This window comes from Suricata suricatta, chromosome 12 (assembly GCF_006229205.1).
Source record: "Suricata suricatta isolate VVHF042 chromosome 12, meerkat_22Aug2017_6uvM2_HiC, whole genome shotgun sequence".
NCBI lineage: Eukaryota > Metazoa > Chordata > Mammalia > Carnivora > Herpestidae > Suricata > Suricata suricatta.
Window position 1 is genome coordinate 2048009 of NC_043711.1, and position 10557 is coordinate 2058565.

A 10557-nucleotide genomic window follows, 5' to 3' on the forward strand; every position below is an offset into this window, starting at 1 on the left:
CCCAACCCCGCTGCACTCTCCCACTGCCTCCTCCTCCTCCCCTCCCTCTTCCCACCTCCCCTTCACTCTCCCCGCAGCCCCCTCCTCCTCCGCTCCTCTCCGCTTTCCCTAACCCCCTCCCCTGCACTCTCCCCGCCGCCCCCTCCGCCCCCTCCTCCCGCCTCATTAGGCGCGGCCGCGGCGCGGGGCCCATTAGCGGATCAATTAGCCGAGGGCGCCGGCGGGAGGCCGCGGCGGGGAGGGGGCCGGGCGCCGCGCTCGCGCACCCCCAGGACCTCCTCGTCAGCCTCCCCCACCGGGGGCCCCCGGACCCCTCCCCAAGGGATAGGGGGGAGGCTCCGACGCCCAGAGGGAGACCCCCGAGGTCACAGATCCTCCGTGGCTGGGCAGGGCGCCCCCTTCTCCGGAGAAGACCGGTGGGTTGGGGGTCGGATTTGTGAGCCCCCCGCCCCCCCACGGAGCCCGTCATCTGCCAGCAGCATCAGTAATAACACCAGCTGACAGCTTGTGAGCCCTCGCAGGCTTCCTGCTAAATCTCGGGAGCAGATTCCCAGAAACGGAGATCGGACAATGACTTGGCTTGCCTCAGATCGCTGGTCAGGGTCCGAAACGCTGCACCCCCAGGTCTGCCCTCAGTGAAGGGCTTTTATCGAGTTGCTTCTATGTGCAAATTTAAAAAATGCAGCCACGCTCCCAGCCCCCCTTTGCCTGGCTCTTTATCAACACGCGTGCTGACACGTTTTGTATTTTCCTGGTTATCTGTTCCAGCCAGAGGGCAGGAATGTCTGTCTTCTGCCTCCCTGGGGCTCAGAGTAGGTCGCAGTGAAGGAAGGAATGTGCCAGGCTGTGCTGTAAGCATCTCCCCTGATTAAATAATATGATCTTCATATCAAGGGGGTGTAGTGAGATTATACCCATTTTACAGACAGGGAAGCCAAGGTCCAGACGGGAGGAACCACTTGTCTGGACTGCCCAGCTATGGAGGCAGAGCCAGGATTTAAATCGAGGCGAGAAACTGAATGCCTGGAACCAACAAGTGACATTAATGGCACCTGTCGCTCCCTGCAGGCCCTGGGTGGAGGGGCCGCAGGATCCTGTTCTAGGGGATGGTCCTGGGAAGACCTAAGAAAAGTGTCATCTGGGAGAGCCTTGGGGGTCAGTCAGTTAAGCTTCCGACTTCAGTTCAGGTCATGATGTCACAGTTTGTGGGTTCGAGCCCTGCATCAGGCTCTGTGCTGACAGCTGGGAGCCTGGAGGAGCTGCTTCGGATTCGGTATCTCCCTCTCTCTCTGCCCCTCTCCTGCTCACATTCTGTCTCTCTCCTCGGTTTCTCAAAACCAAATAAACGTTAAAAAAAAAAAGTAAAGTGTCATCTGGAAGTCTTGGAGGATTAAAACCCTGGGGAGGGGGAAAAGGAGAGAGAGAGAGAGAGAACACTGTTCCAGACAGAGGGAACAACACGTGCAAAGGCCTCTGGGCAAGGGATGGTGAGACGTTTCAACCTGGCTGCTGCCTGCGGAAGAGGCAGTGCAGGGGTGGGGAGCAGACCCGGCCCCCACGGAGGCCACAAATCTATTTTTTATTTTATGATTTTTTAAAATTGTGGAACGTAACACAAAAGGGCGCACAGGTGGTGAGCGAACACACTGATGAATTATTACAGAGCGAACACACACGTGTAATCCACTCCCAAAGTTGAGAAATGAAACATGAGCAGCGGTGGCAGAGGCCCCTCCCCCTCGTGCCCTCCTGCCCCTCCCCCTCTCCTGTGGGATAGGCCCACGACAGCCGACCGTACAGGTCACTTGGGCTGGATTTTAGTTTTTTATTACTATTTTTTATGTCTTTATATTTTATTTATTTTATTTAAAAATTTTTAATGTTTTTTTAATTTTTATTTTAGACAGACAGAAAGAGACAGCGTGAGCAGGGGAGGGTCAGAGAGAGAAGGAGATACCGAATCCGAAGCAGGCTCCAGGCTCTGAGCTGTCAGCACAGAGCCTGACACGGGGCGCAAACCCACGAACCGTGAGATCATGACCTGAGCCAAGGTCAAGTCCGTCTGAGGCTTAAGCTTAACCCACTGAGCCACCCACGCCCCTCTGGATTTTGGTTATGTAAATGGAATCACTCAGTATTCATGTTTGGGTTTTTTAAATGTTTATTTATTTTTGAGAGGGAGCCTATGCATGAGGAGGGGCGGAGCAGAGAGAGAGGGAGAGAATTCCAAGCAGGTTCTGCGATGTCACTGAGGAGCCCATGCAGGGCTCCACCTTAGGAACCCCGAGATCATGACTTGAGCTGAAGCCTGAAGGTTCACCCACTGAGCCCCCAGGTGCCCGGGGTTTGGGGTTTTAACGCAAGGAAAAACGTTGGGCGGGGAGTGACCCCATGACACTGGTGTTAGAGGTGAGCCTGCAGCGGCAGAGGGGTGAGGCCCGGTAGGAGGCTGGCGCCACCACTCAGTCCCTGTCCCCACTCCACCGTCCCCCCTGCCCTTCCCCCCCATGGGAAGCCACCGGATGAGGGGCAGGTGAGAACTTCTTGGCCTTTAAAAGCCCTCTGGGCGCCCAGGTCCCTGAGGGTGGGAGTTCTAGGCCCGAGCAGCCCTTGGCTGCCCCCTCCCGGCCTTCCCCCACATCTTGGGTGGGCAGCCTGGCTCTCCCAGGTGACCCAGCTCGGGGGTGGCAGGAGGACCTTCTAGAGGTCCTGGGGCGGTCAGGTTCAGCTGGGGACCTGTGTCTCAGCTCTGGAAAAAGGGTCTAGGTGTGTGCGGTGGGGGTTGATCCGCAGTCTGGAAGGATCTTCTGTCTCTAAGGGAAAAGAATGCCACTTAGGCGCCCTCTGGCCCGGAGATCAGAGACCAGCACCACCTCCAGCACCTGCGCTGGCTGTGTGACCTGGACCCCCTGCTGCCCCTCTCTGGTCTATGCATCATGTTCACGCAACAGACTTCCAGCGACGAGCTGGACTCACGGGGCCTCCGGCCATCCCGTCCCCACACGCAGGAGCTCAGCCGTGAGGAAGTCCCCTCCTCCCCTGGGAAGGGGGGCCCGCAGCAGCCCACAACACAGAGGCAGGAACAAGGCGACCAACCTTCTCACATCTTTATTTGAAAGGCACAGCTAAGCCCACCCTCAACACAGCATTGTCACTTCTCGGCAGCGATCAGACGACTGAGCACAACAAAAGCTGACAGTCTAAAAGGCTATATACACACACAGGTGTGGGTGTTGCTTGGTTTTTTTTTTTTAACATTTTTGTCTTTTTTTTTAATATCCCTTTTCTTAAAAGACAAGCTAGTATACTGGAAAAAGAAAAAAAATAAAATAAAAACCAAGACAACTTGAGTACCCTCATCTTTATTCGGGAAGGGGAGAAAGGGAATTGTGCGACGCCCGCCCCCCCTCCCCCTGCTCCTGGCTAAGCTCACTCTCCCTGCCCCCTCTCTCGCAGAGGGGCGAAGACAGGTGGGCATGGGCTCCGGAACCCGCAGGGGAGGGGAGGGAGGGGGAGGGCGGAGGTGCCCAGGGCGGGAAGGGGCAGCTAGCGTGGTGTCTGCATGCAAGTGCCAGGGTGAGAGGCTGGGGGGCGCGCCCCGAGGGGCCCGGCGGGCGGCCTCAGGTGCGCATGTGCGGTTGGGGAAGTGCAGGGGTTCGGTGCGGGGCTCCTGGAGGCTTTGCTCTCCTCTGACCTGGCTTCCCGTTTGTGCCTCCAGGCCTCAGCTTGCCTCCTGTGTGGACGAGCGGGGTGAAGCGGGTGTTCACCCACTCGGGCTGCAGGGGTGGGGGCGGAGGAAGGGGGGGGGAGGAGGAGGGAGGCCGGGGGTGTGAGCGAAGCTAGGGGCGGCGCACAGGCAGGGCTGGGGCCCCAGCAGCCAGCGGCCATAAATACTTCGGACTTCAGCCAATCCCGAGCTATGCTGTGTCTTGCGCTATCCCTCTCTTCCGTGTCAGGTCGTGTCGTGTCCCCTCTGTCCCCCACCCTCCCGTCCCGCGCCCCCTAATCCGACTTCTCGCCGTCGTCCTCCTGGTGGGTGTCACCGTCGTGCCCGTTCTTGTCTTCCTTGGAGAGGTGGGCCTGCGAGCCCAGCGCGGACAGCGAGAGCAGGCCGGTGCCCGCACTGACGGCCGGCAGCGCGGGCGGCTGCAGCCCCACGGGCAGCGGGGTCAGGGGCAGGGCCAGGGCCTGCAGCTGGGACAGCTGGTGGGCCTGGAGCTGTTGCTACAGGGCAGAGAGGGCGAGAGGGCGGCATGAGCTGCCGGGCCGCCCGCCGGCCCCCCAGCCCGCCCAGGACCCACACGTACCCGGATGATGGAGTTCAGCTCAGGAGCAGTGACCTGCTTCGCTCTCTCAATGGCTCCCAGGACCTGCTGTTGGTGCTGGAAGGGGGGGTGGGGGGCAGAGAGGAGCGGGTGCTGTGCCCTGATCTCGGCCGGGGCTCTGAGGCACAAAGCCCAAGAGAAGCCACTCTCCCATCCAGGCTATTAGCGCCACCCCCCCCCCATGGCTTTCCACACGGGCCAGAAAACCCCTCCCCGCCAGCCCCTTCTGTTTACCAAGCCTCACTTGGTGCCAAATACTTAAGAAAACACCATTGGGTGAGTCTTAGAGAAACCCTGGATCGTGCCATGTGCAAAGGAGTAGATGTACAGTGCACAACCTGGCCAACTGCACTGGGAAGTCTTGATCCTAAAAGCTCAGTGTGGTGTGACATCTGCTAATCCGAGCTCCTGTCCCTCCACAGCTGGGCAAGGCCCAGTGGATTCTGGCAGTGTGGGGTAGGAGTCCAGGCTCAGGGAAAACCCTCCCCAGAGCAATCCGCACCTCCCCACACACACCTGCACTCCCTGCACACCCCTCTCTCCTGCCATCAGGTGCTAAAATCCGTCAATCTCCCTTTCTGCCTTGCGTACCAGGGAGCCCATCATGAAAGGAAAGCACAAGTCTAGGTCTTCAGGGGCCCAAGGACCCCTTTCTCTGGGGTTTCCACAGTGTCCTTCTGGAACTGTCGGTGAGGCATGCAGATTCCCCGAAGGGCCCCAAGATAGTCAGGGCTTAAAGAGGAAATGAATTCTCGCAGGAAACCCTGGCAGAGCAGGAATGGCCGGGCGGGGAGTGTGGGGCGGGTCTCACGCCGAGCTGTAAGAATCTCGCGCAGCAGAAGGGAGAGCCTGGTGCCGCCCCCGCAGGGTGTGTTTGCGTGTCCATCTGTGCGTCTCCCATGTCTGCACACGCGGGCCTCTGCGTGCGTGTATCTGTGTCGCGTCTGAGCGTGTCTGTGTGCACGCCTGCGGGCGTGTGCGGAGCGCCCCCCCGCGCCTGGTGCCCCGGCCTGAGGCGGCGCAGGAGGGTGGGTGCGGCCCTCGGCCCATGTGACATTTGTACCCGGGAAATGACCCCCTGAAGCTGCGGACTCGCAGCAGGGTGAGGCCCCTCCCTCCAGCACCCTGTACCCCTGGGGTTTCTCCGCCTGGGGATTCTTCTGCAGGGGCTGGGCCTGGGGCAAGCTCAGGGTCTGCTACCCCTCCTCCCGGCAGCCCTTGCGGGGGGGGGGGGGTCACTCACCTCTTGGGAAAGGTAGGGGAGGACCTGGGCACAGATCCCATTCAGCCTCTTGACTATCTCCGCCTGGAAGGCAGGGCGGGTTCAGGGCAGGTGCAGACCCGCCCGGGAGGCCCTCAGGTTCTAGGGAAGCGGCCGGCTGGGCCCAGGGTCAGATCAACACCTCGGGGCTGCGGGGGCACCCGGTCAGCAGTAGGGGTGGGACCTGAGGCGGGCTGGGGTCTGGGCGGCCCCGAGAGGATGGCCAGCGCCCGGGTGGTAGCGCCTGCTGTGTGTGTGTGGGGGGGGGGGGGACAGCCAGCATCCTTACTGCTATGACATCCCTCCCCGGGGCGTGGCTGCCGGGCAGGGGCAACCTGGGGGTCCACAGTGTGCTGGCCTGTCACTCTCCCCCTTTATTATAAAGCGGGGGTCCATGCGGGGGGTGGCAGGTTGGGGGAAAGACTCTGCCCCTCCCCCTTAGGGAGCTGAACCTCCCAGAGGGAAGGGCTTGGAAGGGAACTGGATAAAGGGCAGACTTGGCACGTGGCCAAGGGGCGGGGCCCACCTGCCTGGGGGTTCCGGGAGGGGGCGTACCTGCTTGTGCATCTCGATGTTCAAGCCGTAGGACATCTCGTAGTACTGTGGGGGGGGGGAGAGAGAGATGGGGGTGGGCAAAGGATGGGGGCTCGACAGGCAAGAGAGGGAGCCCGGAGAGCAGGTGGGGGGCAGCCAGACCCCAAGCAGGGGCCCAGGCGTCTGGTGGGGCTGCGTGGGGCTCCAGCCTTGCGGGCCTGCCTGCCGCCCCCCCCCCCCCCCCCCCCCCCCCGGGTTCTGGAAGAATCATCCAGCCCCTCTCCAGGCCCGTACATTCCAAGGCTCCTAATCTTTTATCTTTATGTGTCTTGTAGGCGGGTGGCCCAGGCCTCCAGGGAAGTCTGCCTTCCTGGGTATAAATAATCAGGATAAACAAAGCCTGCTGGGCCCCCTCCTCACGGCCCAGATCTGACCCTGCCCTCCTCCCCTGCTCTAAAGCCCCTCATAGCTCCCCATCATCCCTGGGAGGTGGGGCGGGGAAGCCAAGTTCATTCCCAGGACTTTGTGCGGCTTCTTCGTCTCCGCCTAGAAAGCTCCTACTCATTCTTCAAGACCTGAGCTGCGATGCCCCTCTCCACACGGCCTTCCCCAGACAATGTGCCCCTCCCTAAAATCTGCACCCCCCAGTCCTGGGTCCCTCTCTTGGCCCCGGCCCGCTGGGGCCGGAGGGTAAGTGCCTGGCCCTGCCTCCCGGGTGGCCTGGGCTCTGGGCTGGCCCAATGCAGGGGGTTTAGATGTAGAAACTGCCACTGGCGGATGTGGACCACAGCAAGTATGTGCCCAGGCAGGGTCTGCAGTGTAACCCCTTCCCTCCCTCGGACCTCAAAGGATGTCAGCTCCCTGCCCCCTCCCCCCGCCCAGTCCTCCTTCTGAAGCCTGGGCCACGAGGGGTTAAGCGCCGGGCGGGCTGTGGGGAACTGTGGGGCAGGGAGGGAGCCAGCCAGCCGCCCCCCCCCACGTCAGCTCCTGGCTTCCAGCTCCTGGCTCTCACAGCGACCGCCTCCTCCTCGCTGCCAAGGACGCGGCGTGGGGGGGAGGGGGGGGACCTGGCAGGCCTGGGCTGCAACCCGGTGGCTTGGCACCTCGGCCGCCGCCTGGGCGGCCGGCCAGGCCAGCAAGGCGGCCTCGGCCAGGCCCCGGGGGCCACTGAATGCAGAGCAGACCCTGAAGCCTCCTGCGTGCTGCAGGGTCGGGCAGCTGCTGGGGGCGGAGCGGGAGGGTCTGGGCCGCCCCACTCACCCCTGCCTGCCCCCGCCCGCCCCCGCAGGGCCAGCTTACCATCACGTAGTGACGCTGCATCTCTGACTTCTCACTGGCCAGCTTGTCACATTCGAGCTTCAGGCTGCAAAAGAGCAAGAGGGGAGGGGCGAGGGGCCGGGCTGAGGTCCCCCCCCTGCAGGGGAGCCCAGAACTTTGGTGGAGGGGGGGCATCTGTGGAGCCGGCACAGGGGTGCCTCAGCTCCCTGACTGTAAAATGAGGATCAGGAAAACAGCCCTGCAGACCCGGCGGCAGAGAAAGTAGTGGGTGACAACCCAGATCACAGGCGCACGGACCCCGGGCCTCCAGCGACTCAAGACACTTCTCCCTGTCCAGAAACTCGATGACGTCAGGAGTTATCAGTGTTACCGCGTGCCACGGATGATGCAACGGATGCCCAGAGAGGCTGAGTAAGTGGCTCAAGGTCACACAGCCAGCAAGCTGGCTTCAGAGGCCACGGTCCCGGTCACTGGGACTGTTCTGTTCCTTCCAGAGAGGAAGGAATAGAAACCATAATAAGGGCAGAGAGGGTGCAGGGCTGGCTGGCAGGATCTGGGGTGGACTCACCAAGGACTCCAAGGGCAGTGGCCAGGCCCCTCTTGGAAGCCCGGATTTCACTAGGGGGTTAAAATTCCACCGGTGGGTGACAGAGACGGGAGTCCCTGGCCTCTTTCAGGTGCCCCGACCCCCACCCAGCAAGGATGCGTGGAGTGCAGGTCTCAAAGCCCAGCCCTAACGAGGGGGACACAGAAAGAGGTAGAAAGCAGACGGCCTGGCCCACACAAGCCAGGCCCACTGGATTCCAAGTTCAGCCCTGCCTCCTGGATGCTGTGTGACTCTGGGCAATCCCCTCCACCCCTCTGGGCCTCGGTCTCTGCATCTGCTAAGTGCCTGCCTCCCAGGTGGGGTGGGGAGAATGAAACGGGTTAAGACAAGGGAAGCTTCTAGAACAGCTCCTGTTACACGGTTAGCATCCAATAAATGCGTGCCGATCCTATGGTCACCCCAGGGGCCCAGTGTCCCTCTCCGCCAAACTGACTAGCAGGCACATCCAGGCTCAGAGACAAGCCACCTTTGTGACGCTGTGGTCCCCGTGAGCTTGTTTTCTCTCGTTTTCTTGGAAAACACTATTTGTTGAAACAGGCAATGTCACCCCAAACTCTGAATTTCCGGACCTTCTTGAAGATTGGGTAGATCCCGTGTGTGCCCCCAACACGGGAGGGCCCCTCATTGTACAGCGAGGAACCCAGGTCCAGCGGATGGAGAGTCCAAAGTTTAGAGAGGGCGTCCGGCTCACCTGAGGCCACACGGCACCGTGACCGTCCTGTGACCTCCCATCTGGGAGTGGACCAGGCCCAGTGGTCATGGCCATGGGCCAGGCAGGGAGGGAAGGACCCCCTGGAGGGGCTCAGAAGAGCCAGACCTGCCAAGCCAAGCCCCTAAACTCCACATCAGGGGACGGGACAAATTCCTGGGGTCTGCCCTTCAACTGCCTGTGCCTCAGTTTCCTCATCTGTAAAATGAGCACAGCAGCAGGACAATGGGGGAAAATTAAACAAGAGGATGTAGGCTCAGTATTTAGCACAAGAGGGGCATGGAAAGTACCCTCAAAAGCTGAGATTTTTGTAAATATATCTATATACCTGCATCTCACTGTTTCCTTGCTTCTTAGATCACTTCTGTGGGGGTAAACTGAGGTCCAGAGAGAAGAGCCCAAGGCCTCGCTGGGATTCGTGACCCAAGAGCCCCTTCGGGTCCCCAGGCAAGGCCTTCCCTGCAGAACACAGCCCTGAGGCCTCTCGTTCTTTGCAGGTTTCCGTGTGCCACTTCCTCGCTGTGCATTCCCCGAAAATCTCTGACCTCTCGGAGCTGAAATTTCTTTAAGTGTAAGACGGAGACAGTACCAGTTCCTTCCCCGTAGGTCCTGCACTTGGCCAGCCCTTGACAACGTCAGATTAAATCCAGGAGAAAGAACCACCTTGGGGCATCTGCAGGACACCAGGGACTCTTTCTCCAAAACTAAGCAGAGAGAGATCTAACAGGCTACAGAATGTAGGGGTGGGGAGGTGGAGGGTCCATCCCCCAACTTCTTGGGAGGTCTTTTACCCACTGGGGGATTGGGGTGGGGGTGGGGAGAGAGGCTCTGAAGCCACACAGATTGCTGAGTCTCTAGGCAAATAATCTAGCCTTTGGTGCCTCTGTGTTCTTACCTGTGAAATGGGCCGTCTTGATGTCTAGACCAGTTTAACACGGGAAAAGTGCTCACGACAACGCCTACCACCTACAAGGTCACTCTCCACCTACATTTTTTTCAAGTATATGTATACAGCAGGGGCCACAACCGCCCCTCTCGGCCTGGGGGGGGTCCACCATCCCCCCTGCAGGGCCCCTGGCTCCCAGCTCACCTGTGGTACTGAGCCTGCAGCAGCTGAAACTCATCTTTGATCCGGTCGCAGGAGTCGGAGGTGGTGAATTTGAGTTGCTGGGGTAGGTGAGAGGAGCCCTGCGGGGTGGGGGCGGCTCGGGTCAGGGCCAGGCGGGGCGATTCCCCCCCCACCCCCAGGCAGCGGCTGGCCGGCGCGGCTGCAGCGCACCCCCCCTCGCCCCACTTCCCGGGCCCGTGTTTACAGCCCCTGGCGCGGCCCCCGCCCTCGCTTCCTGCCCCCGCCTCTCCCTGGGGAAGGCGAGGGGGTGGGTGCGCCCGAGCCACCTCGTTCCCCGCCACCCCCAGGCTGTGGGGGTGCGTTTTAAGGTCCGCCCTTGATGGGGGGCAGCGCGCGCCCTCTACCGCCCCTCCAAAGCGCCGGAGGAGGGTGCACATCCGAGAGCCCCAACTGCCTCCGCGTGGGGGAAGAACGCGTCTAGAGTGCCCCTCCCCAAGTTGGTGGGGGAGCAAGGTCTCCCTGAAAAGCCCCCTTGGGGAAGGGGCCTCTCCGAGCGCCCGAAATCGCCCGCGGGGGGGCCCTCCTCTCCAGATTCCGAGCACCCTCCCTCCCGGCCGCGCTCTTCCGGGAGGGGTGCGCCTCGGATCTCCCCCCACTCGTAGGCCCCAAAAGGCGCCCCGGTGTTAGAGGTGCCCGGTGGGGCTCCTGGGGAGCCCCAGGCCCTAGGCCAAGGCCGCTCCGAGGCCCTGCCTGGCTTGGGGGGGGGGGGGGGGG

General features: G+C 61.3%; 1 protein-coding gene across 1 annotated transcript; it reads right to left on the reverse strand.

Annotated features, from left to right (window-relative positions):
• Positions 1-3092: 3092 nt before the first annotated feature.
• Positions 3093-10235, reverse strand: TLE5 (TLE family member 5, transcriptional modulator). The gene is made up of 6 exons (XM_029915891.1): positions 9805-10235; positions 7420-7483; positions 6142-6186; positions 5569-5631; positions 4308-4382; positions 3093-4224 (listed from the first exon to the last, which is right to left on the reverse strand). Exons 1-6 carry the CDS (start codon positions 10218-10220, stop codon positions 4003-4005), a joined length of 885 nt encoding a protein of 294 aa, XP_029771751.1. The 5' UTR covers positions 10221-10235; the 3' UTR covers positions 3093-4002.
• Positions 10236-10557: the final 322 nt, after the last annotated feature.